This window comes from Pleurodeles waltl, chromosome 9, assembly GCF_031143425.1.
Source record: "Pleurodeles waltl isolate 20211129_DDA chromosome 9, aPleWal1.hap1.20221129, whole genome shotgun sequence".
Taxonomy (NCBI): Eukaryota; Metazoa; Chordata; class Amphibia; order Caudata; family Salamandridae; genus Pleurodeles; species Pleurodeles waltl.
Genome location: NC_090448.1, coordinates 751,319,974 through 751,347,461, shown reverse-complemented (window position 1 = coordinate 751,347,461; position 27,488 = coordinate 751,319,974). Strand labels below are relative to the sequence as shown.

The following is a 27,488-nucleotide window of genomic DNA, read 5'->3' as shown; positions in this document are numbered from 1 at the left end:
ATTGTCTGGGCTGTGCATTCAACGGGCCAGGCCTCCGCGGGAATGCACCTTGGCCCAGCTCAGGTATTCAACCCGCCCTCCCTCCCTCGCCGCTGCTGATCGCGCCGCCTACCCGTCCTACCTCACCCGGGATGTGCCTCGCCTCCCTCGTCGCGCCTGCCTGCACAGGGTGTGCGTCCTCAGCGCCCATCACAAACTCGTTGCCGAAGCACCGGAAGATTCATGCCTTTCGCCAGGCCCTGGTCGTGTCGAGCAACCTTAGACCCGGACTAGCCGCTCCCAGAAGACAGCCAGGAGGCGCTAGCCGCTGCCATGGTCTCCCTCGACCTACCGAAGATGCCCCGCGTCTGGAATTACTGGCTCTTGTTAGTCATTTACCTACTCTTCCTGGCCCTCGGCGCCCTGGTCTTCATGGGCATCGAGGCACGGCACGAGGGCGCCCTGCGTCAGACAGTTGGAGACGCATACCAACAGTTCCTGCTGGACAACCCCTGCATAGCTCCTTCTTCAATGGACAAGCTCCTGGATGTGGCGATTATAGCTGATAATTACGGCGTCTCGGTGCTTGGTAACAGTTCGGACATTGAGAACTGGGAGTTCACTTCCGCCCTCTTTTTCGCGGCCAGCGTGCTCACCACGACAGGTACGAAGCGCAAGATAGAGTCACGTTATCTTTAAATGGATTTGTAATGAACCAGCAAATCACCAAGGCATCTGTTGCAAAAAGCATCCATAATTTGACTGAAGTGTGCACACTGTTTCATTGGGCTAAGCCCCGGTGCACCCGCACCTGCTGCACTGTTTATAGAAACGCCTCTGCACGTGTCCCTATGTTACTTCATGTGGGAATGGTGGGAGGCTTCCAACATGTTTTCTGAAGATCACATCCTACCATCTATGACACAAGGCATGCCGCTCCTACCTAAAATCTCTGAAGTGATAATGATTTTAGGTACAGCACTTAAAATTCCTGGTGGTAATTTATATAGTGGTAATGTATATATAGCATGCAAATCTGGGTGGCAATTACTGTCTCTTTCCAGAATTAGAATCCAGCTTATCATTATAATACCACCTACTAGACTTGGTGCTGTGGCATCAGTACACCTATTGCCAGGTGGTAAAAGCCCAGGTGGTATAGCGCCTAAAGTTCAAGAGGTATTTATTGTAGCCCCAGCGTCTTTGAAAATACAGGTCGTAACTTATTTAGCGATATAAGCCGAGGTGGTAATTAAACAACACCACTGTCAAGAAGAATGGTTGCATTTTTGCGTTGTACATGAAACAGTGATTCATCTGGTGATAGGTATGTTCTGTGCCACTGGTTCCCAACCTTTTGACTTCTGTGGACCCCCACTTTATCATTAATGGAACCCGGGGAACCCCCACTAAACCATTATTGGAATCCGGGGACCCCCTCCCTCCACTGAGTCTTTATTGAAAGCTGGGGACCTAATCTGTTAATATTATTTAATTTTCTAAACAGTCGCGAACCCCCTGAGGAGGCTTTACGGCTCCACAGGTGTCCCCGGACCACAGGTTGGGAACCACTGTTCTGTGCCAGAGCAGGCCAGGAAGAGATGCTGGAGGATCACAGTGACCTCAGTCATATCTATTCTGCTGGGTATGGTGGTGCTTTTCAGGTGGGCACAGAGGACAGCACCTTCTGAACCTGGTATTGATTGGGTCACAAACATGCACTGAATTTACTAATTACCGGTAATGGGATGTGCTTATCTGTTGCACTGTTTGACAGTCACGTGTAAAAGGGTATCAACAAACACCAAGCTTCTTTTTTCAGTACATGAAGTGTCTGTTCCACCTTTTAAAGTGCCCATTGAAAGATTATGAAAGCTACTTTCTTTTAGAGCAGACTTTGAAACTTTCATGAGGTTTACACCACATATTGCATGCAAAATAATCTGGTATATTCCTTATATTTCTTAAAATCCTGCATGAAAAATTTACCTTTACTTCCATTTCTTATATTTTTTAAATGCACATCTCATGTCTTTTGCTCTTTCCTGGAAACCATATCAATATCTATTCATTCCAGAAAGCACTTGCTTCTCATATAACCGCCTTCTAATGATCACATCTGTGTCGATAATGTACCACAAGGAAAATGGGGTGAATGCATGAAATGAGCATGCAAAACTAACCCTAGGAGCTAATGGACTGACCACTAACCTTGGGCCCCCGGGTAGTGCTTCAATGCCCCATCAGTGGTAGTAATCACTGTATAAGTACAATTTTTTAAATTACATTTACATTTTAATGTCCAGGCGGTAACCTCTATTATTTTGTTGCCAAAGTGCCTGCAGCCCAGATAGAATTCTCTTGTGCCTTAAATCTCCAGTGTTGGTTATTACAGCACCAAGAAGCTGACAGATTCAGTGGCTACAGAACATAAACAACCAGGTTGTTACTGCGAGGGCATCATCTCCTAGAGGCCTCAGTGGCATTCCCTTTTGGTCAGTGGAGTTACTAAATGGATGGGGCCTCCTAGCAGAATGTGAAGAGGAGCCCTGAGTCTCCCATATCTTAGAAATATGTATTGACCTTTTGGCACAATGGGGCCCCTATGAAAGGTTTGGGGGGGCCTGAAAAGTTGGGAGCCCACCTGTGCCATAGGGGCTGCAGGGGCCTGCGTTACGCCCCTTCTGTTGGTCATAAATGCCCTGGTGGTAATTGCTGCAGCATCTAGAACACAGGAGGGATAGATATTGCAACGTAGCACCTGAAAAGCTGGAAAGCTCAGGTGATCTTTTTGGAGCTACACTGCTATCATTACAAAACCTTCAAAGGAAATACTCGGTAGTAATGGCTACATATGCAACGTATATAGTCTCAAGGCGTACCTGATAAGGTGCCTAAATACCAAAATGGTTAGTCATGGAGCTAAGACGCCTGGAAGCCCAATCGGTTAGCTTTAAAGCGCCATGAAACCCAATGTGTTAAATGTTATAACTCCAGCGATTGAAAGTGCAAATGATAATTGTTTTAAGCCTCTAAGGATCAGGTGGTGTATACCATCACTTCAGCGTTTTAAAGCGCTGGCGGTATATGATGTGGATGTAGCGCCTAGTTCTAGTCTGCATTATCGAGCTACAAGTGCTATCACTCATTCAAGCGGTCATTCATAATTGAGAGGAGGACGCAGAGGCATGCACTTCAGCAAAAGGGAGAAATTCCTGCACATGATAAGAGCATGCACAAAACACACAGGCAGTCGTAATTTGTTTAATTTCGAATAATGAAAGAAGGCGCGGGGAGTCACCGGGAACTCCCATACCAGCCTAGTGATGATAACTCCTGGCTCGAACAATACACAGACCACTTAGAAACCAGTTCCATGACGTGCCGCGGTGAAGAGACAAGAGCCTGGTGCCCGGGTGTGGTGATCAGCTCAAGCGGAAACTTGTTCTCCCGGCAACGACTCGCTGTCTGGCAGCCTGAGCGGCCCGACCTTTGACCTCATCACGTCACTCAGCTGCAGCCCATCCCTGCAGATTATTTTCTCTAACCCTCGCAATCTTCCTTGCCGTCAGAGCAGATTATAGGGGCAGAGCAAACGCAGTTAAGAAGCCACAGAACACTGGGAGGAGCAGCTAGACAGGGCATTACATAGATGCTGCTGGAGTGTACGGCCCCGGGAGGAACAGCAAAGCAGAACACTCGGATGATGCTGCATAACGCAGGGATGCAGCGATGGCTTTACAGGTGTGTGTGAGGGTGGGGGACAGTGGCGGGTAGTAACACCAGGTGATGTAAGGTAACATAGAGCTCCAGTGATGCCCGGACAAGTGGACAAACAGCAAAGACCCTGCTGCACATGCGGAAGCTGCTGCCTATGACAGGGATAGAAGAATGTCTGGTCCAGGCAATGAACAGGAATCAGTCAGTTCTGACAAAGGGCCAGATGTAGCAAAGGGTTTTACCCATTCTGTGTCTATGGGAAAATGTGTTCGTACATATGGCCCAAAGTTTCTTAGGACTGTCCTAGAACAAAGCCTTGTCCAAGAGAGGACAAATTAAGCAGGATATTCGGATAATGCTAAGTACATGGATGCAGTGACGCGTGAGTCAGTGGAAGAATAGCAAATTCGAGCGTTCAGGTGATGATGCTTAGGACAGGGATGCACTGGGGATGTATGCACCAATCAGGCAAAGCAAAGTTCGGCATTGAGGCAATGCTGCAGGGACAGTGGAATAACAAAGGCCCACACAGCCCCTGCAATGTGTGTGGGAGGGCATGCTCCAGGGGGCTCCATTAGCACAGTACACCGTGCACAGGTGGCAGGCATCTGACCGGGTCCAGGGGGAGGCCCCCCCCTCAAGGTACTTAGCAGGGTGCCCTTCAAGTTTTGTCATGCCACTGTGCAGGGATACAGTGATGCGTGGATCAATAGGGAAATAGGAAAGTCGGGCGTTCAGGTGATAGTGCTTAGCACAGGAACGCAGTGATGCCTTTACCAATGGTGGAATAACATAGCGCGACATTCAGGTGATGCTGTGTAGGTGAGGGATGCAGTGATGATGCATTGATCAATGAATGATTAGGAAAGTCGGGCATACAGGTGATGCTGTTTAGGACAGAGATGCAGTGATGATGCATGAACCAGTGGAGGTACAGCAAAGTCAAGCATACAGGTGGTGCTGCTCGTGAGGTGTACAACACCTGGTTATTAGTTGAGGGGGGTCAGAGCCCCACTCAGAATAATAAACACAGTCCTTTCTAGGGTGAACCACAAAAGTAATTAAATAAGCTGAAACCTTGGAGTCCATTCCTTAGTTCTCGGTACAGGGGGGAGCATGTCCAGCCCTTCACGTTGCCTCACAGATCTCAGACAGTAGGCAGAGTCCTTCTTCTGTTCTTCAAAAAGTCCAGAAAGTCTGCTCAGGAGCTGGTCGTAAGGTACATTTGTTAACAGTTCAGTAGCTGGTGGTTTGGGGTGACTTCTGGACACTCTCTAACCAATGGGGGAAAAGTTCAGAGGCAACCCTACCAGCCTTTACAGCATACTTTGTCTCCCTTACTGCTAATTATCTCAGAATGCACTAGTCTATGGGGTATCCAAGGTAGCACAAATATTTTGCCTTTGGAGGGAGCTGGCACTTGTGTGCCAGTCAAAGGGAATTTACTCCAAAAGTGTAACATAAGCTCAGATTTTGTGAATAGATAAACATTAGTAAACTTACTAAAAAGGGTGTAGACCCTAGGCCAGTGGTCTTCACACTGGGGGTCCTGAAGTGATCCCAGGGGGGGTGCCAGGATCTGCCCAAAAGAAGCATTACACAGATAACAGTGTTTTGTTTTAAGAAGAAATGTTATTGCACTTTTAAAAAGGTCACAGTACTTAACAGCAATGTTTAAATACCTCTAGACATACTTAAACATTGCAATCTTTATAAAATAATTATGAAAAATTCTGAGGGGGGCAATGATTTTTATTTTTCAACTGGGTAGTGCGGCATAAAAAAGTTTGGAGACCACTGCTCTAGACCCTTCAATTTGGTGGACACATGAAAGTTATAATATATTAATCGTCACTCTGGTTTTCCACATAGACAGTCTGAGCCTTGTACAGTGAAAATAGCTTTTCAAGCTTGTCACAGGCGTGACATGGTAACATTACATTTCTACAGGTCCTACTTTTAAATACTAGGCAATTTACCTTGTGCACTGTAAGGCCTGCTTAAGGGTGGCTTAATAATATTTAAAAAGGTTTCCCCGCATCAAAAGGAATTTACTGACAGACCTGGCTGTAGGTTTAAACTGCAGCTGTCAGACTGTATTGGTAGGCCTATAACTATGTTTTCCTTGTCACAAAAGTGGATGGCACATAAGCGCGGCAGTCCATAGGTGACAATTAATTTTCCATGGCATGGGTGTAAATTCTACCCTATATACTATAGCTTTGCAGGAGAGGTAAATATGTCATTTGTGGAATAGCCCATTTCTTACATGGTGTAGGGGTCATACTGCAGTGCCGCAATGTGTAATGTGAAAAAAGCAATAACACAATTCAGCCAAAAATTAGTCTAAAGCGACAAAAGGTGGAATTTTCTCACAATCCTCCCCTTGGTTAAAAAATACATTCATCCAAAATCATTTGTTTCCATCAATACTGCAGTATCCAGGGCACCTTATAAAGGATTAAATAGCTGTGAACGTTCAGGAGCACACACACATTAACGTTATTTCTTTCTGTAGCAGTCCAAATGAACATCATCCTGTATCAGAGCGATTGTATTTTTTTGTATAAAAGGTTATGATGGCCCATTGTTAAAAACAAAGTTGTATTGTACGCCGTTTCCTGTGTCTGTTTTAACGGCAAGATGTTCAAGGCTTGTTCTTGCACTAGGTTTTGTGATATTTTCATAAATTATACACATCTATTGCTAGATTAGACAGTTCAAGGTGCCATCAGATGTCACTTTTATTTTGTAGCAAATTTAACCAAAATTGCCCCATGCAGCAGCACTTGACTTCAGTGTAAAGTCTGTAAATGTGGCATGTGTTAAACCGGCCCATTTGAGAATTTACAGGGAATGCCCAAAAGACCATAATGTACGGAGCCATTATCTTAGCACTTATCGCTTGGAAAAAAGTTGTGAGTGAAGGGCTGGAAAGATATTTTTTTCAAACCCACAAAATATGCATTTAGGGCTGAAGCCTTTGACTATAGTGTCACTATATGACACTGATGCCCTCTTTTGGGATGGTAGTATCCCCTGTATAATAAAGTGACATATTCCCTGGACAGAGAGCTTGACTGTAAATATCTGGTATCCTGAATTGTAGCCCACAATGGGTTTCATTATTCAGAAGTAGGTTCCATGATTGAAAAGGTTGGAGACTCCAGCTCTACACAAGGGCTGTTTCTGTAGAACAGGCTTGAAAAACACTTGAAAGAAACCGCCTCAAACCAGTTGTTCAGTTTGAGATAATCGATCCACATCTACTGTTTGCCTATTGTGTATTGAAGTGGGATCCTAACGACCCCACTTAGTTCCAGTTCCAAATCCTCTATGACCACAGAGTACCAAGAAGATTGTTGTGCAACCAGGGCTGGTGTCTGTCTGACAGCCTGTCTCCCAGACGTGAGGGGACATCACATAAAGTCTTGATCCACTTCCGGAGAAGCTCTGTGCTTGTTTTGAAGCACCTAGAAGTCTGCCTGCTTACTGAGAGGCAGTTGAAGCCACCCTACGATTCAGGAGCAAAAACAATCCAGCAAGGAGCGAAGTTCAGCTCGGCTCTAGCAGTGCCCAGAGGTAATAGACTGCTGGACGTCAAACTGGAAGCACCAAGGTGTCAGAAGACCTACTAGATTCTCCCATTGGTTTCAGGCTGCAACCACAACTCTCTGACAATAGGAATTGCTGAGGCCACTCAGGCCTGTGATGGTACATTGGTAATCGGCCCATGTGGAGCTGCATCTGTCAAATTCCTGAATAGCCCAAACGGGGCTGGATATGCCAAATTCCTGATCTGCCTGCGTGGGGCTGCATCTCCTGAACCCTTAATTGGCGTGTGTGTTGCTGCATCTGCCTAATTCCTTAATCTGATTAATCTGTTGGGCTGTATCTGCTGAATTCCCAATTGGGCTTGTGTGGGGCAGCAGCTACTCAAGTGTTGAAGACCTTTTAAGGCAATGTGTGTGGTCCAGCTGGCCCCAGCCACATCTGCTGACTCCAAGGAACCACAAGGGACTATACACTTGCCACTGATTTGGTTGGTAGTGTGACAACTCAGGGCTGCTGATCTACAGGCAACTGCAGAGAAAAAAATGAGCTGGTGTGACGCCGAACACAGCCATGTGCCCTGGTTGAAGGAACTCCAGAAATTTCATCAGGTGCATCACTGTTCTAGTGAGGGTGCAGGTGCACCTTAAGACACTGGGCAGCCGTAAAACGACCCCAAGAGGACTGGCTCATCATGTGAGACTGATTGCATCTAGAAATTGGAGGCGACTGAACTCAGGCTGCACTATATTCATGATACTTCTGTTTCACCCTAGAGAAGTTGGTGGCAGGACCCAGAACTAGGGAAGAGAACCTGGTGATAGTGGGGATGGCGAGAGAGCAAAGTGGGCATAGCATCTGTCAACCTAGAGTCCAGAGACATTAATTTGTTTCGATTATTATAGTGTGTATTACAGAGTGAAACTGTGTAACTGAAGTACGTTATTTCTTGCAAAGACAAGAACTGGGCTGACATCTACTTTACTGGGTCTGTTGATTGATTATTGCGCTTCGAGCTCAAGCACCGCCACGATTCTTCTTCGAAAACCTGTGAGTGCTCGACCTCAGAACCCTGAGAGTCTAGTGCAGAAAAGTTTGTAATTGTACCAGTTTGCAGAGCCGCAGTAGGACAAGCCCTATATATAGGAGGGGCAAATAACCTCAACCCCACGGTTAAGGCCCGGTAGCCCCTGCTGGCCCCGTGGGTCTCCGAATTTCATCTGTCACCCTCCAATTTCTGTTTAAGGTTATTTCCAGATAATTATAACTTAAATTAAAACCTTTTCACCTTGCCACTCAAGACCACTTTCCAGATTTTAGAATCTTGCAGCCATACATCTTAATTTTAATCTTATCTATATTAACGAATAACATTTTGGCATCATTAAGAACAATCTGTAGGCTGAGCCCAGTTGCGATCAAGATCACAGTATCATCAGTGTATTGCAAAATTTACAAAGAAACTCTGCCTGCTTTACAGGAATACACAGCACACTCTACTAAATATCTTACCATTTTTTCGGAATAGTTAGTTAATAAGTTAAATAGCAGGACAAAAAGCACCCTCTGTAACCTTCTATTTGTATACATTTAATGTTCTTGCTTGAAGCTGTGTTGGCTGTGGGTGAAGGACACTGAAAGGGTCTTGTTGCACTCAATCTGGTAGTAATGGACATTTGGAAAAAGGACCTAGATGCCCTTAAGTACATCCATCCAAATGTCATGGGGTCTGTGTTGGAAGCTAGTATCAGTTGATGGAATAACCTAGTATTAGTTTAACTCTTGTGTCTGTATAAAGCTTTACTATAGTGTCAGTGGGACATAAAACCTGGCTTATTTCTGCCACAGCCATTTATCTCTACACTACGGGTAAGACATGATGTATACAGGGTGGAGCCATTGTTTGGCTGTGCATAGTATCAACATTGATAGGACAATTAAATTGTCCTCACTGCCTCATTGCTGCTGAAACCCTGTTTGAAGAAATGTTTTTATTGACAACTCAATGCTCCAAATCAGCGTTCTTGCTGCTTTTTGTCTCTCAAGAGGGTCTCCAGTGGGCTTCACAGGGCCTGCTACCGGTCTTTGCACTAATTCCAAGTCTTCCGGCTGACCTGAATTGCTTTGCACCCTTAGGCTTAAGGTGCAAGGTTTGTGGGAGACAGATTCTTTGCAATTGTCCTCCTTTGCCCTGATGAAATTACCTCATTATATGGCAACAAATCATGCCGATCTACTCTAACTAATTGTTCTTAGCATGTCCTTAAGTTTTTTAAGATGCACAGACAGTGAGTCCAATAACAATTCCTCACTCATCTGATACATTTTATTTAGCTTTGGGGCTGCACAGTACTCCTGAATTTGAGGATGGCCAGCATCTTTAATTACTAGACATCTCCCCTCTGCCCCTTATAAGAATCAGCCTTGATGTCAGGTATCTGTAGGATGGCTTCTCGCCCCATAAATTGCCAGTGGGGCAGGGCAGAATCTGGTTACTAACATCACTCACTCTTCGACTCAACGTCTGCTGCTCCCTGTACCAAGTCCCTGCAGCAGCACACTGCGCGCAGTGCTGTAGACATTTCTGCAGTAAGAAGCACCTTGCTGCAGTGCTCGACTGATGTAACCACTCTCCCTAGGGACTGCATTTTCCAACTGCCAGCCCAGACAGCTGATGTCATTCACCCCTCACCACCTCGAGCCGGATTCATTCCTGGGCAAGAAAGAACTGAGGTGAGGCCTCCAGGCATCAGCAGGGCTTAGCGATGGTACCTGTCAAGTGGGGCAGAGGTGAAGCGCGGTTGCAGTGTGAGCAGCTGGACGCAAACCATGGCACCTGTGTTTGTGGATAACTGCCCAGCCCGACACCATGTGGGCCTTTTTAGTCACCTCAGACGACTTGTCGGAGCAATACTTCTGCCGCCCAGAACCCATGGGGAACACCATGGATTATCCCTCTCAGAATGGCCCACTCCCTTTACTCTGAAGGTGTAGCACAATGCTATATTCCTCCCCAGCTTGCAAACATTCAAATAAAACACAGCAAAGCAAGACAAATAACTCAGTCATATCTGGAAATAACCTCTACACGATAATCCCTGACGTTATATACTATGAAGGCTCTGAGGTAACTGGAATGCGTATGGTTGCCCATCAGATTGTAGCAGGATTGCCAACCCCTGGGTTCAAAAGGGGGTGGTTGCGGCTTCATCACTCAGGGTTTCAGCAGAGCCGCAGTAGAGTAACTTATAAACAGCCTGAGCCTCAGTCTCGAAACTCTGAATGGGAAAGCTCATCTCAAGAAAGGACCCACTCGTCACCTATCAAGTATCCTTCCAATTCTCTGTCGTCATTGTAATCTGTCATAGCTCTAATAGAATGTCGACCTTGTAACTTCTCGAAATATGTATTATTCTGAGTGGCTTCTTCTTTCCGGTCATGACCAAAGTGGCCTGATGCCAGGACACCCGCCATAGCTCTGGCTTAACAAACATTATGAATTTACTGCCTGGGTATTGGTCATTGACCATCGCATATCACACTCGAAGGTCAGGTGGTTGTGCTAACCGCCTAGAATTATAGCAATTGTTGATCTTTCAGAGTAGTGAAGCACTTCTTGGTCATCCATGGCAGTAAATACCCAAACAAGATAATAGGGAATATCATCCCTACCTGCCCCATGAACCTGGCTGGATGCTAGCCTGGTGGTAGTGTGTGGAGTCTGATGATACTCTCGCAAAAAGGAGTATATGGCCTCCTCTAGTGGCTAGTGATTGTAGTGTGTGATGCAGATCACTTTATTCATAGTTCTCGTAAACCTCTTGGTTGGCTTGAGGCCACTAGGGTGTCATATTTTAGTGTTTTATTGTCCATGGACTTCAAGTATTTGGCTATCTCTTGCCCCTGGAACAGGGGCTATTGTTAATCCGTAGCTCTCTTAGCAGCTCATGAGTGGTAGGGAAATGGTTAAAGTTGTGCGTACCATCTCTGTCTCAGGGTATTTTGAATAGCAGTCTATGATGACCATCATGAATATGCATCTGGCAAACTGCTAAAATCCAGGCCTGTGTGCACCTAAGGGTGCCGGGGCTCTTTCTTGGTGGCAATGGAAGGCAGTAGATGGGGTATCCCAGTGGCCTAGCAAGGGATGCAGTTCTGGACAGTAATATCTACCAGTTCGCCTAGCATTGGGAATCATACCTTTTGCCTAGGTCAACTCTTCACTTTCATCATGCCTTGGTGGCCAGCCTGTGCCACTTGGATTGCATGGGACACTAGGCTGCTGGGGTTGGCTATAGGGTTTCCACGGAGCAAACATCCTTCAACATCCGCCACCAGCACCTGCTGCACATTATATAGTGCTTCCTGGGTTTTCTTGGCTTCCACCACCCCCAATGAGATTGTATGATCTCCCACCTTCTGGTTTCATTCACTAGGAGAGCCAGCTGCACACCGGTATGTTATTGCATGGCGGCTGCAATGGCAGTGGTCATAGGTCTTGGTCGAGATTGTTCTACAACATGCCAGACATATTCCTCTGTCTCTTGTGCTTCAACTAATAATTACTAATTGAAGTACATAACCACGGCTCGGCTCCCAATTCTCCATTGCCACTGATTTGTACACTTTATAACAGAAGGAAAACAATGGGCCTCCTATCTGTATTTACGTTTAAGAATTAGAAACTAGTTGTTATTTTGTCTGTCTTTCCTTGCGGCCAGTTCCGGCAGCCAGGACGACATTCACATACTTTTTTATTAAATATTATCAGTTTGATAGTACTATTTTCACAGGAGTGTATCATTTTATTACGTATGGCATCTTACAGTGTTAAAACCAAATAGGCATTTGATTATGAGTGAGAATTTATAAATGTGGAAATACCTTACTTGCAACTTCATCTTTAAATAGAACGCAAAACAAATATAGGTAAATACTAATAATATGAGCAAAAAATTATGGATAAATGCAGAGAGAAATGTTTAAAAAAACATAAAAACAAAAATTCCTATTCATAATAACAGGTGCAGCAACTAACTTGCTACCTGCCAGTGCTGCTCAGAGCTGGGGTAAGAGTATGTAAATATCTGCTGTGTTCCTTCCAGAACAAATACATATAATGAATTTGAGTGAGAGCTCACACAATTACTGGCTAGATCAGTGTACTGTATGTTTGTTTCTTGGCAAACAGCTTCATTAGGTCGAGCATATCAGCGCGCAAGCGCTGCTTTTCCGACGTGTTGGTATCTATGTGGGCTTTTAACCACGCCCACCTCACGCCCATCACTTACACTCATTCGTGGGCTTGCCTTTCAAAAATCCTTTGTTATCATTTGTAAATGCTTTACATTTGTCCCTCCTCGGGGCAGTTTGGTTACCGCCTTGGACATCACCCCTGCTACATGGATAATTGCACGGTTCCCGATACGTTTCACTGCAAGCAAACTTTTTTTCCTTTTATGTCTCTCCTTCGCGCTCCCACTCATGGCGGCCGTGGCACTTTAAAACTGACTTGCTTAGTCAACTATTTTGCTTTCGTTTCCAATTTATGTGGCAAGAAAAGTTTAGTTAGGAATTTACAACGCTGATAGCTCTAACTCGAGCAAACGCTAGACCCATCTCATTGCTTGTTTTTTCATGCTGCATTTGTGAGCTTCCTGCCACTGAAGGCCATCTAATCAGTTGTCGTTGAGAAGCATCTTCATTTCAGGAGTGACAGCTTATTTTTCTTTCATCTCCAGATGATGTCCAAGGGCTGAGGTGGTTGGTCCAGGTAGAGGGTTGTAGGAAGGCTGCGGCTATTAACATCAGTCCACAGTTTTCCCACAACTTCCCCTTCGTAGGTAGCTTTGGGTCTCCATCATCCATTCCATGCCTGAGTGTCCGCCTGCTCTGCTTTCATGCTCAGGCACCTGTGCCAAGCCTTCGTGAAAGATGTGTTATTGCCTGGTTGCTGCTCCCTCCCAGAGGAAGAACAACAGTGTAATTTCTAGTACCTACAGGTCACTTTCATCAGAGCAATCAGCAGCAGCTGGTTTCATAGGCTCCAGCAGCACCAGACCTTGCCTACTGAATTACTGTGACTGTGTTCAGTCTCCAGCAGCCGGTGCCACTTTCCAAGATATAGGAAGATCCCACAATCCATCACTTATCGAAGAATCCTCAAGATGCACTAGAAACACCAGTTCCAGTAGGAACCTGAGTTCTGACGAAGACCCTCGTACCCAGTCTCTAAGGCACGGATACTCAAAGTACGGCCCGCGGGCCTCATGCGGCCCCTCTGACCTTTACATGCGGCCCCTTAGGCAACAGGAGCACTGAGCAGCTGTTTGCTCGACCGCACTAACAATAAAAATATTAAATAGACACAAAATCATTTAGTTCAAACTTAGTTTGTGTTAAAGAAAGGAAGTAACTAGGGACTCCTGCACCTAACTTTAGAAGCGGCTTCATTTTTAAAGACATCTTACAGCATAAGTGTAAAACTAACAGTCTCTTCAAAATTAAAAACGTGTAGTTAACATGCAGAACCTTTTCGCCTTACTACAATGTATTTTATCAGTGCATTGAGATGTATTCATTTAAAAGTGATAGTTTTCAAACATACATTTGGAAACATTAATTCTTCTACTTACCCTGAGAACACCACCAATAGTAAATTAAAGAGGCAAGTCACTTGGTATGTGCACTTTATGGGTGGCCTGGGTTCCTATCATACGTGAACCAAATTATAGTTTATTAAATCAAACATAGAAGCAGGTTATGTGCAGCACAAACCATGAATCATATATTTCGAGGTCCCCTTAAGTGTGATAATGCAGAGAAAGAGAAATTAAAATATTGCCTCGGATCACACAATTTGGAAAAGTGGGTAAACCGGGATTAATTCCAGGTTTTCTGGTTTCCTATTGTGTATTTCAGCCACTAGATGTATATTTTTGCTTCTTCTACACCTACCTTGCCACCAATCCCCCCCAGCCACCCCACCCGACCGCCACTGCCCTGGGAGCAATGCGGCCCCCAGGCACACCACAGACCAAACTTTTTGGCCCCTGGGAAAATGTTTGCGAGTACCCATGCTCTAAGGCCTGAAATGGTTAACTGCTTGAAAGAAGGCCAGGGACCATTTTTTCCATCCATTCAGTTGTTCCAGCTCTGAGTCATAAACATGTTTTAGGTGAAAACATAATTGTTTATCGGTAACCCTCTTCATCATAGTTGCCAAGTTTTGAGTGTGTTTATATGTGACGTTTCTATGTTTGAGTGTGCTTATGTGTGACATTTCGATGTCTTTCCTGTGACGCTATGAGTGACAAATTATCACAACTGGACAAAACCATGACATCCATGTAACAGGATGCATTACAGAAATTATTCTGTTTTGCATTATTTAAAACTCTAGTTTAAGCTTTAAACACAATTCTTTATAGAATGCCACAAACTGACTTCATTGTTACAATGTTATCACTACGGAAACATTGCTATGGCAACAGACTAGGGTGACGGTGCCTTTTTGCTTCTGATAGCTGTACATAGGCCCAATCATTGCATCCTTAGGGTAAAATGGCAGATCTTTGCTCCTACCTAAGGAGCACTCCAGCTGACATGAACTTTTAGGGACAGCTGAGCAGATCCTTGGAGTTGCAGAGTTGGTAAGAAGTGTTCGTCACTCTTTATCGAATTGCTGCCAAATGGACACCTCATAGGTGAGTTTTTCACTGAGCCCTACATTTTCGCTCGTGCTATGGCATTCTGGGACCTTTTAAGCCCAGCCATGGAATCTGAATGTTCCACATCTAAGTCCCAGAATGCAAAGTGCTCTTGGCTAATGCAGCAGTACTGGCCAAAGGTGTCAATCAAGCATCAAACTAGGTAACTTTGCACATCTAGTACCTAATTGTTGGCTCATTCTCATTGTGCACTTGAGGCCTTGTGAAAAATGGAGTGTATAGACTACAAAAGAGACTGATTGACTCACACCCAGTTCAGAATAAACATACACATAACCATGCACAGAGTCCGGGGCTCTCAAGTACGCCTTTTTCAGGGACTTTCTTTGTATTTTGCCATTTGTATCCTGAATTTATAATGGTATAAACCTGACTACAAGTACCAGAATGTAAAAATGTAAATTAGCACTTGTATAGCGCACTACTCACCCGTTAGGATCTCAAGGCGCTGTACTCATACCGCTATGGAACCCCTCCTGGCTTTTCCCTGTGAGGCGCCCACTCCTGAGCACCCCCAGAGTGAAGCCAGGCATCCAAGCGCTGTTGGGGCCGTTGTGGAGATTAAGCAAGCTATTGCCCAGAGTTGCAGAGTGGGACCCATGAATTAGATTAGGCACTGAGGCGAGAATTATCTGGTCAAGGGGAATTAGAATGCAAAGTAAAGGCCTGTAATGGATGAGCTGTGTAAGCATTGGATTTGGAAACCTGGGAGCTCTGAGTGTCAGCTGGGAATGTGAACACGTCAATGGTGGTGTTCCAGAATATTTATTTTCTCACTCAACCAATACTCTCAAGTTTGTAAATAAATAGGAGAGCCATGTGACAGGCCTCCCAGACAAAGCAACTTCTCTGGAATGGTGTCCAACCTAACTTCACAAGTGTAAACCATCTTTTTTATGAGCCTCTTGATACAGCGTTTCTCAGATGAGCTGTAGACTTCAGCCTGCATGTTACGTGAGAAATATACGTTGCTTAGCTTCGCTGAGCTCTGAATTGCGTAATATTAATATTCCGTGCGAGAATGTTGACACAGGCGCCTAATTGCTTTAGTTGCCCTCCTTATGAGTGACACTTGTCAGGGCAGCTTCATAGACTGACCATAAGATATCTCGGGGTGACTTGCACAACTGCAGTGTTCGAAGAAACATATTAGATTTCCTTTTTGTGTACTCGTTCATGAATGATTTTAATCAATGTCTACGCCTACCGCTTTTTATTCTAAATGCTATATGCGCTTATCATTCTAAAATATATACGTATAATTAATTCTGTAAGAGGTCGCGAATTGGCCAGTGTTTTCTGTTCAAGTATAAAGTTACTTCGTCAGTGGCGCCATTTTCAGTTTACTTAAGACGTAGGTGTAACAAAAGCCCCCGCAGCCCCCGCGTGGAAGGGTTCGAGCTTCGTGCTTCAGGGGCCTCCTCAGCACTGCGCCTGGCCTCCGGCGGGGGTGGGTTGCATGTTCCGTGCAGGGGGGCCCTTCCAGTTTCGTTACGCCGCTGAGTCACCCGACATCATCGCACTGACGGGATTTATTATGTTTTTTTTTGCCGAATTCAAGAATCTTAGTTTGTCGTGGGTAAAACTCAGCTGTAACATCAGTGTGTGGGGATCTTGGACGTTCTTAATAACTGGAAGGTTGGTTGGCCTCAGGGAAGTTTAAGAGTTTTTCTTCTGCCAACTGAGGCGGAGTTTGTCTAGCACGAAAAGGGAACATTGGCTCCTAGGAGGCACCATTATCCGTATTTATTAATAGAAGGCTGACGGCAAATCACCTCTTGTCAGTGGACATAGAAGCAGAATAAACAGGCAATATCATAAGTAGCAAAGAAACAATATTTGATATTCAGTCAATTAGATCGAATCCAAATAAAGATTCAAATTATGTAAAAGTCTAGAAAGCTAAGTAAAGCCCTAGCAGAAGCCATAAATATTCTCTTGCCACTATAATTATTAGGTTTTTGCAATAAAAAGCTGGATATTGAAGCTTCCTTTGACAGACAAGGATATAGTAATAGTCCCAGTCCAAATAGATAAGCGGTCACAATCTGTCAGAACGCCAGCGGGCCACAGGGCAAGCAGGGGTTACTAGGCCCAACCATGGATGTTGAGTCCTGGGGCCCCTGCCTACTAAGGATCCTGAGCAACTGGGCTAAGTACCTCTTCAGCACTTGACTCTCATGGTTAGCGTGGTCCCAACAGTCCAAGGCTCCCTTGGGGTGGAAACATCGTGGTGAACATTGGCTCATAAATCAAAATGCGTGCAGCAGCAATAAATTATTGTCAAGCCGAATACTCACCTTTATGAAAAAATAGGTGTTTTATTTCTGCTGTTACCCATACAAAGGAAAAATAGAACATTCCCAAATAACTCCACAATCCCCACCTAGGTCTGGGCTCCAGTCTTTTCTTGTTGGTTCCCTGTCCCACTTTCTCCTCACATTAGCAATAGTGATTATTCCACATCCCCACTAGTAGTCCGAGTCTCAAGAGTCCACTATGACTCAATTTTTAAAGTCAATAGTGTTCCTCCGTCACTGCGCTAATTAGCAGTAAGGGTCCCTGGCAGGCTACAAATCAGTCTTATCCGCACCCCACAGGATAGGATTGACTGGAGTTCCTAGGCGCGCTCATTCCACGGGTACTGGAGCAGTAGCAACCAATTCAGGTGAGGTAGCTCGTGCTGCCTCAAGCGGGTTGCACTCAGCAGTCAACAAGTCTTCACTCATGGTTGTGCCTCTGCAGCACCCAGACATTCTCGATGGCTTCTCATTATAGGGTAAGTCTCTGGTTCCTCCCTTGATGGGGGGAGGGTGATGACATGTAGCTCCAGATGCGAAGCGTTCATCACAAGCAGGTGCTTAGGATCCACAGCACCCTCACTCCTCTTGGCGTCAAATCCAACCAGTTCATAACTTGCTGGTCCCAGTGACCCCTTTCTGGCATATGGCGGTCACTTGTCCTCACAGTAAAAGGCTCTGGCCCAATCAGTACAGTAAAGTCCTTGGAGATGGCCCCTCTTGGCATACAGGGTTGTGGCTCACTACTGCACACGGACGGCAATGACCTGTATCCCACTACGCACTGGCTCTGATCGGCACAGCGTTGCACAAGTCTCAATTAACAACAGCCCTCCCTTGGCATAAGAGGCCCACCAACTTCAATCTGCACACAGGCAATGACCCTATTGGTGCAGTGGCCATCTCCTCACACCTCGCAGAGGGAGTCCACTCGACAGGGCGCCTTATTGGACTGCCCTCCTTACAACACTCACCTCTTCCTCACAGGGCACACTGGTAATGGGAAGCAAGCAAGCGCTGGTGCTTCACGCTTTAGGGCAGGTGGTCTTGGTTTCCCTGTCCCTCACCCAGCAGGGAAGCAACCAGGACTTGGCCTCAAGTCCTGGTCAACAGTGGAAACTTGCAGATACGCCTCTCCTCACACAGTCCATCTGGCTGCTTGGTAGATGACATTTTTTGTGGATCTCAAACTTCCTGTCTTCTAGTCCATTTCCAGAAATCAAATGTGATTAGAGTCTGAGTCTTTGAAGATTATGTTATGGGTCTGCTTCTTTAAAGTGCCAATTCCTCAGCCCTCTTCTTTGTCTTGAAAGGAGTCTATCACAGGAGGGACTCCAAAGCTGATAGCCCCATATCACAGGCCATGGAAATGACTACAGTTCTCACCTGGATGTCAGCCACAGTGAAATGTGTATCAAATGATTAGCCCAGGGCCACAGCCCTACTTTTTATGATTCTCGTATCAGTCTCATCTCCTTCCCGAGATGTGCCTAGGCCCCTTCCTTGTTCCCTGTAGCTGAATTAAAGACCTCCCTTTGAAGCTTACAGAGGAAGACCCCCACCTCCCCCCCCAGTGTGTGTCCCACCCACATTACAAGAATGCATAATTTCACAAATCTGGCCAGGGGTATTTCTCTGCCTCCTTTCCATGTTTCACCGTGGAGGCTTGGGTCTCCCAAAATGGAACCTAGGGTCTCTATGAATTGTAGTGGGTGTATGTGTGCCTGTGTGTGGTACAAGTGTACAACCTACACACAGTGCACAGTTCTGTATCCTTAATGTACTGCACCACTCATAGGAACACATACTTCCAGCAAATACATTTACCATACATGCACTACACAGCACTACATCCTACATGTATTGTGCCACTCCTAGGCACACATACACCCAGGAAATACATTCACCATGCATGCACTGCTCAGTACTGCATTAACCCTGTATTGAACCCTTCTCATGCACACATACACCCTGTGCAGATACACCACTCATGCGCTGCACAGCACTACTCACAAACCGATGCAGGCCAAGGGTTAGTTAAGCACACAGCAGTGGAACTTTAAAATGAGTGAGCGTGTAGGCATCACTCCAGTGACACAGGTTAAAAAGGACCAGTTCACTTCTACTGATCACTACACCGTGTGTGCTACCACAGTGTTCATGCTACTAAACTCCTGGTGAAAGCAGTAGTGGCTCACCGCTAGGAGGCTAGTGCTTTGGGCACCCTTGCCAATTCAACAAGACAGTAATCCGTGAGACAGGCCTGTGTCATAGCACAGATGCATGATCTGTACTTGCCCGTGACAAAAAAAATCAGCATCAAGGATCTAGACATCAGTAACATTGAGCGCTCAGAGTGGGGATGTATATCCATTACCATGCAGAGGACTTTTCAATCCCAGCATCATTCAAAAGCAAGGGCTTGGCCAGCATAACCAGTGTCTGCGGTGGGTCAATGATGAATGTTCTCAGAGTGAACGACATAGATATTGACAGTGGCGGGGGGCTCCTGAGCCTTGAGCACAAGAATCCACCTGTTTCCCCACTGGCTACTTCGTGAATATTAGTATAGCTGCACATAGAGCCAGGGCAAATCATCACTGATATAGTCTAATGGATCTATTTTGATTTTTGGTGCTATTGAGGCTTCCACCAAAATTTGACGTATACCCATCTGCCCAAGTGTCAGTTCGAACTCCATTCACTTGGAGTCAAGAGAACTATTGTGTTTCGGAGTGTGAAAATTCAGTTGCCATCTTTATTGTAAGCCAGCTGGTAAAATATGTCAGCTGTCATTACCTCAGAAGCTCCACCCTATTAGGGCGAAACTTAGATTTTCCACTGTGTGATAGTGAGGGAGAGGTGAGAAGGGCTTTGAAGAGGGGCCAGGTCCATGGAGAATAAGACTTTAGACCTCTTGCACTGTCTAGTGGGGCACATCTTCCCTCCCCACAGCAAGACTGAAGTCACCCAGAGATGTTAAATATAATCCAGCTGTGCAGAGCATTCAAACCTTTGTTGGAAACCTATTGTGAGCAAAGGTTTCCAACTCACTGCATACTTATTAACCGGGTTGCTTTGTGAAAAAGGATTAAACTGCATGTCATATGGTGGCACTGTATGAGTTGGCAGGCCTACATGTCCACTGTGTTTTCCCTCCACAGGTCTGCCATGCACAGCATAGCAGCCCTGTGTGGGGAAAAACAGTCCATGTGCGCCAAGGGCCAGGACAACAACCAGGTGTCTCAGGTGCACTGAATTTATCTTTTTCAAAAAGAACCTTCGCTTTTGGTCACTGAAACGTTCACTCACAATTCACCACATCTCCATTCGGGGCAAACAAATCTTCCCTGGACTCTGTTGTGTCTTTATGTGTTTTGGAATAACTATACAATGATATATCCCAAATTCAATGTGTGCTCTGAATTAGATATTTTGCTTAGACATGTCGCATTGTGGTGCTCTTGCTTGGCACACTTCGCATATCACTTTTTGCCTGACATTTTTTGCATGCTGCCCATTGCACACCATACTTTGTTTGCTGTTCTTTTAGTGTCACCTGATGCAGAACATCCTTTGTGAGTAACAGCAGTGCACTCAGCTCTTTCTTCATTGTTTTTTTCTAGGTTATGGGCACACTGTGCCACTCTCAAATGGTGGCAAGATATTCTGCATCGTATACACCTTCTTTGGAATACCAGCCACACTTTTCCTTCTCACTTGTGCAGTCAATGGCCTCATGAAGCTAACAAACACCCGGCCAATCAACTACATCCATGCCCGCTGGGGCTACCCGCTTGGCATTGTGGCTGTGGTCCATGCTGTGATCCTTGGCCTTTTGGTGTTCTTCTCCTTCATCATACTCCCTGCATTCGTCTTCTGGGCCATGGAAGATGGATGGAACTTCCTGGAGTCGCTCTACTTCTGCTTCATCTCACTCAGCACCATTGGCTTGGGTGACTATGTGCCTGGAAGGGCCGGCAGCCCAAAACTACGAGAGTTCTACAAGTTCACCATAACATGTAGGTCCCTGCCCTTGCAGTGTAGAACCCTCATTATGTGAACAATAAGCAAGACTTCACTGAAGTATATGAGACACAGAGAACGAGTGAAGCATTAGATGCTTCTAAAGTGGTAATAAGGACATAACGTGTTGATTGGCTACTGGTAGTAACGATGAGTACTAGAAAGCAATCCTGACAATCTCATGCGCCCATCAAAAATGCAAACAAACAAAAAGCTGTTGCACTTGGGGGCGGCAGCCCTACATTAACATCCAGTACCTTTGCATTACATATTGGTCCCAGACAGAGAGCTGTGGCACTACAGCAGTGTTTGTTTATAGTATACACCCATTAGGCACTTGCACCAGTGGGCATTAAGGTGCTTTACAAAAAGCAAAGAGGCGATACATTGAACATGTTAGCAATAAACGAGAACTAGATAACGACTGAAGAATAACTATAGATTCACAGCAAGTAGTGGAAGAAGGAATAGAAAGTGAAGATTGGATAGAGCAGTGCACGTCCGTAAGAAAAGGAAATCGATTTTTTTTTAGAAATGCACTAGAAAAGACAATATATATTGCCATGTTAGATTCTGAGTGACAGTTCAGGCGAAAGGGCTCAACCAGGGAAAAACCTAATAGATACATTTGTTAGTGTTTCCCTATTGGGAGGAGAGTATTTTGGGTTCTGAAGTTTGTTGGCAGAGAATTGCAAGCACCTGTTGGGCTCCAGAGTAGGATCTGTTCTAGGCTTGGGGGGTCAATTCTGAGGTCCTTCCTACATCAAAGGTTCCTTTGACCTCCTAGCATGGGTAGAAGAATGGAGAGATTACGATGAGTTATTGGTATGAAAGAACTTATAAGTGAGGCAGCACAGTTTGAAGCATATTCCAGCTCTAAGGCATAGCTAATGTACTTTGCGTGGGATGGGTGAAAAAAGGTCAAATTTCCCCAAAGAAGTCACTAGTTTGACTACAGGGTATGACTTTTAGTGGGGCCATGTATGATTGGGGAAGTCCTGCTAGTGTAGAATAGTACAGAAAGATCACTAGGGCATGGACAGCTGTTTTGATTTGGTCATTAAAGATGCCTCTTACTTTTTTGAAGGTGTAGAAGAAGTTGGTGCCTTTGGCCACAGTGTTAATCTGGGTTATAGTTATAAGGGCTTTCAATGAGGAAAGAGCTTTTGACATGACTTACCCAACCCTGGGTATCTTAGTGCAGTTTTAGCAACTTTAGTGATTCGTCAGGTAAAAAACAGCTGGTTATACAAAGAAAACATAATGAGAAAGGCCTTGTGGTATCCCAGAGCACAATAATTGCCACACAATTATTTAACAACTTTCAGTGATTGTTAACTGAGTACGCCAAATTTGTCACTGAGTCGTTATTTAATCTCCAATTTCATCCTTTGCCTTTCTTTTTATCCCTCACTCTTAGACAGTTTCTCAGCTGGGTCTCCATATCTCAATATCTCACCCTGTCCTTTCTCTCTTTTCCCCTTGCAGGTTATCTCATCATAGGCTTGATTGCAATGCTACTGGCCATTGAAACATTCTTCAACCTGCAGGACATCCGCAACTTTTTCCGGCTCTTCAAGCCTAAACGCACTCAGGTGCGCGAGGATGACCGCCTTGGGATACTCAGCCAGGACGAGCTGGCACAGGAGATGGAGGCACCTGACTCTACCCCATTGGCTGTCATCTCCGGGGCCACCAAAGAAGGACACCAGAGTAAAGATCTCTTTGCTGAGAATGGAAGGACACCAGTAGACATCCCCCAAGAGTAATGGGTCAAAGACACCTTGTGATAAACTAATTGTCATCCAAATCAATATAAACTAAACTTTGAGATGGATAAGTTCTCCATCATGTGCAACAGACACTTGTTTTTGAAGGGCTGTTATTGCTGATAGCTTGGTTGGGGGAAACAAATCCAGGAAGGATAACACTGAGATCTTGGCTTCACACAGGATATTGACTTCAATATGAAGGTGAGCCAGAAAGCATCTCCGTGGACTCCAGACTCAATACAGACTGGTTGTTTTTCATACCATTTTCTGGTGGGCAAGTCTTCATTTACAGGCTATGCAGGTTACTTCATTTGCCCAGATATTATCTAGAGGAGCATATCTGCACAGTGTGCCCAAACAGAATTCTAAGTCCTAGGGAAAAGAGGGTAAGAAATCAATAAAGGGAGAAGGTGCACTGTTTGCATGTTTGTAGCTCCACAATTATAGCAGTTGTTTTTGTGCCTTAATAGAGGTAACCTGCCGATGCAGATCTGTGCTGCAAAGATGTCCCTTGACAACTGACCTCTGGACTTCAGCAGTACTAAGAATGTGTCTAGTAAGGGACATTTTGGACAGTGTTTTGTGGTTCTTTGCCATTTGAAATTAGGGTATCAACCCAGGCAACATAAGAAATTTGGGCCCAAATTTAAGGATGCCCTTGTGCCATCTAACGCCACATTAGCATCATTTTCTGGTGATAATGTGGTGTTAGGTGCTACAAACGCAGCGCCATGTCTACATGCATAATGTATGCAAAGGGGGGGTTCTGGCGCAAGGAGACCCACAAAAAAAGCAGAATTAAATCTACAAGATTTCATTGCACCATTTTTTGCATCATTTTTAAAGCATTCTGGAAGCAGGCGTTAAAACGGACGCACCCATTGAAATAAATGGGCCTCTTTGCACTTTGCTCCAAAGTGCCGCATTAGCATAAGTATGTTTACGCTATTGTCCTAATACCGCCATAGTGTGCTGTATTTAGTACGGAGCACACATGGTGGTGTTAGACTGGTGCAGGGGGGCGCAAGAAGAGTGGCGCTTCACGATGTGAAGTGCCATTTTTATTAAATCTTGTGCTTGGTTGGATGGTTGGGTGAACAGCTTCAACTCTGAAGGCTAGTGCTACTACACCTTTTTGACTTTGTCTTCATGGCATTGTTTACACACTGAGCACCCTGCAGTGGTTCATAGAGTAGAGAAGTCTCAGAAACAGGGACATGGCTTTGCCTTATGGACAGAAACAAGTCTTGGCCAATGGAATAAGTCTGTCACACTCTAAATACTGTTAGTCATACACCCGCTGCCCTACTTGGTGTGTTGTAACACTATTCACTTCACCAGGAGTTCTGCAGCTCAGGATAAAGGTGTGCACACAACAAAGGGGCCTGTGAGGACAGCATCTGCGATGGTGGCCTGGAAACAATCCATGGCACTAGAGTTGGTTTAGTATACAGAGATTTTTTAAAATCTCAGTATGGGTAATTACCCAGCTTAACTGAGTTCACAATAACAACTATCTTTGAGATCACATGTAAGTTAATCAGAAACAAGCATTTATTTTTACACTAAAGCTTCTGTAGTCTTTTTAATCAATTGCCAAAATGATACCTATTATCAGTTACGAATTCTTGATCAGAAAACTCATGGGACAACCACGTCACAGATCTTCAACTTGGAGGATTTCAGAAAATGGCTGCATAGAGATGGGCGGACCACGGCTCATAATTCCAGGAAGTTTCAGCCTGAAAACCAGCTGTAGCTGTAGGCAGGTGAGAGAAAGCTGCATCCAATCCGATAGGACCAAACATGCCAAGACAATGGAGGACCTAATGTAAAAGGAGAGTATACTGAAATGGGAGCAGAGGTACATAGAGCTGTCCAAACCGAACACACCACAGAAAAACTGGAATCCTCTGGGTAGAACAGCATGAGGCGACTGACAGAGTTGGCTTTTCGCCAAGAAGAAATTATGAAGGCCTACATACCTTCACAAGCCACTGTTTGCTTGGGAATCCGAATTCGAAGTTTATTGCACCTGGGAATTATTGGTGTGATAAACTCAACCATCCCACAAAGTTCTCAAGATCCACTTAGGAAGGTGAAAGATGGCAATATTTACTTAGGGAAACAGCCTGGAGGAATTCATGGATCTGGTAAAACTCCATCCCGCAGCATCCATCCTGACATAGGGGTCTTAGACAATAATGTCAAAAGCGGACAGGGGCGTAACGCAGGTACCTGCAGCCCCTGCAGGGCAGTGAGGGTCCAAACAGTCAGGGAACCCAAACCCTTAAGAGGGCCCTATATTCAGCTTTGATTTGTGTGCGATTTTGGAGATTCACCAGGCCATGATTCATATTCTGGAGGGGAACCTCACCGTTTTGGGTTACGCCACTGAAAAAGGGCAATTTTGTTGTTGTTTTTTCTTTGTTCCAGAAGCAAAAATTATTGAGTCACTGCAGCTATAAAATAAGACCATTCGAAGGCATAGAGTTGTGTCCATTGTGCGTTTTAATAGACGTCAAGAAATATTGGATTCTGAATTGGAGCCATTTCCGAAACCTCAATTGAATATGCTTTATCTTCCAGTAAAAACTAAAACAAAAGGACCTTTCATGAGACTCTTCTAATAACCTCAGAGCACTTACAGGTAAAAAAAACAAACATTGGCACAAGCAAAGCATGGTGGTGCCCATGAAGCATTTGACCACTCCTGGATTGAGATTAAAAACACATTTTTCATTCTCAAAGCATGTTTGTAGCATTTTATCGCTACAATTTGATTCACAGAATCACAGTGCTTCACTGGTGGAAAACCTGTAAAACAGTTGCCGTTCTCTTCTGTGTGAAAAAGCTGATCTGTGCCAAGTTCATCCTGCAGCCCTGATTGCCGGAAAACTCACCGGCTCCTCCCAGAAAAGTTATACCTCTCTAACTATTAGGTATCCAAATAGGCTGAAGGCCGCTTAAGTGCCAGGATGTTCAGCAATCCTGGCAAAGTTACATATTACCATTTAGGCGCTACTTTTATCCTTGCAGCAAGGCTTTTTTAACCCATGTGTTTTGATCTGGCATCCTTTTGTAGTGAGTCGTTGTGTCGCCATAAAGCAAGCTGACTGCAGTTGATTTTATTTTGGCACCAAGCCTTGGTGATTCAATTAAAGGAATTCGAGATGAGCAGTGTTATGGGAAACAAGAAAAAATTACAGGGTGGACGAGCAAATTTCGAAATAGCTTGTGTAATTCACAATAAAATATAGTAAAAGTTTTCAAATTTTCAATGTTGCTTCTTTATACTTATATACTTTATTCATTTTTATTTATTAATTTTTAGTATTAGTTACTTTTGTAAAACAGTTGCGGACACTCTAAGGAGGCCTTGAGGACCCACAGGGGTCCTCGGGGAACAGTTAAAGAACTCCTGAACTGTTGTGTTTGACTGAATAGTGATTACCATAATCGGGCTACAATAAATCAAAGCTGTTTGTTCAAATGTGGCGAGACGCCAAAAGCGTTTCTTACCTCCTCCTTTCAGTGACATACAATTTGAACTTGTGGTTGAAGGGAAGGAGGAGTCCAAGCAAAACAAACAATGGGGCATGTTTATACTCTGTTTTTACGCCAGATTTGCGTCATTTTGTTTACGCAAACCCGGCGCAAACTTAACTCCATATTCAATTCAGTTCAATATAGTTTATTTGATTGTTTATCACAACCATAAAAGCAGATAAAATATACAAATATCACCAATCAACCACCACTTGAATAAATAGACTAAATAAGACAAGACATGCAGCAATTTGCTGCAAAGATTATGAATCAGTTATTTCTAAAAGAAATAGAACAAGATAAGAACAATAAGAACAACAGTTTAAAAGACGACTTTCCTGACTAAAATTGTTTTTCATGTAAAACTTCCTCAGTAATGCCTAAAAATAGGATCTCATTTTCATGACCGCACACAAACTGATGGAAGAATCAGCAAATAGAGAAAGGCAGGGCGACACTGTTTAAATTGCAGTGGTTTTAAGAGTGGAATCACAAACCTTTTCCTTAGATCGGAATACAATGAGCAAAATAAAACTATATGCATTGTATTTTGTTCTGAGACTGAATCACAAGGACATTTCTCCACAACTGGGCTCCAGTCGTTAATACGTGGAAAACTGACGAGTGGGTGAAATATCTCTAATCGTAAGCGTGTGAGTACAAGTAGATGCTTCGAGTTCAATACATATTTTTAATATGGTTCCATGCTATCTGATAATTGTAACAGAAGATTCCTCCTCACGCTAGATTTCCATCACTCAGTAACCCACCTCAGGTCAGCCAGGTGGGTAAGACAATTTTTTTTCAGATCTTTTTTGGACAGTGTTTCCATTTTTCTTGGTCTAAAGTAAAACTCAGGC

At 44.6% G+C, this 27,488-nt stretch overlaps 1 protein-coding gene across 1 annotated transcript; it reads left to right on the top strand.

Annotated features, from left to right (window-relative positions):
- On the top strand, positions 1–26,347 carry LOC138259918 (potassium channel subfamily K member 1-like). Its single transcript, XM_069207901.1, has 3 exons — positions 1–643; positions 20,908–21,303; positions 22,796–26,347. The coding sequence occupies exons 1-3, from the start codon at positions 313–315 to the stop codon at positions 23,074–23,076; spliced, it is 1,008 nt and encodes a 335-aa protein (XP_069064002.1). The 5' UTR covers positions 1–312; the 3' UTR covers positions 23,077–26,347.
- Positions 26,348–27,488: the final 1,141 nt, after the last annotated feature.

Coding starts and splice junctions, on each gene's coding strand:
- LOC138259918 (XM_069207901.1), top strand. CDS start 313: ATGGTCTCCCTCGACCTACCGAAGATGCCCCGCGTCTGGAATTACTGG. Junction 644..20,907: donor CAGCGTGCTCACCACGACAG/GTACGAAGCGCA, acceptor GTTTTTTTCTAG/GTTATGGGCACACTGTGCCA. Junction 21,304..22,795: donor CTACAAGTTCACCATAACAT/GTAGGTCCCTGC, acceptor TTCCCCTTGCAG/GTTATCTCATCATAGGCTTG.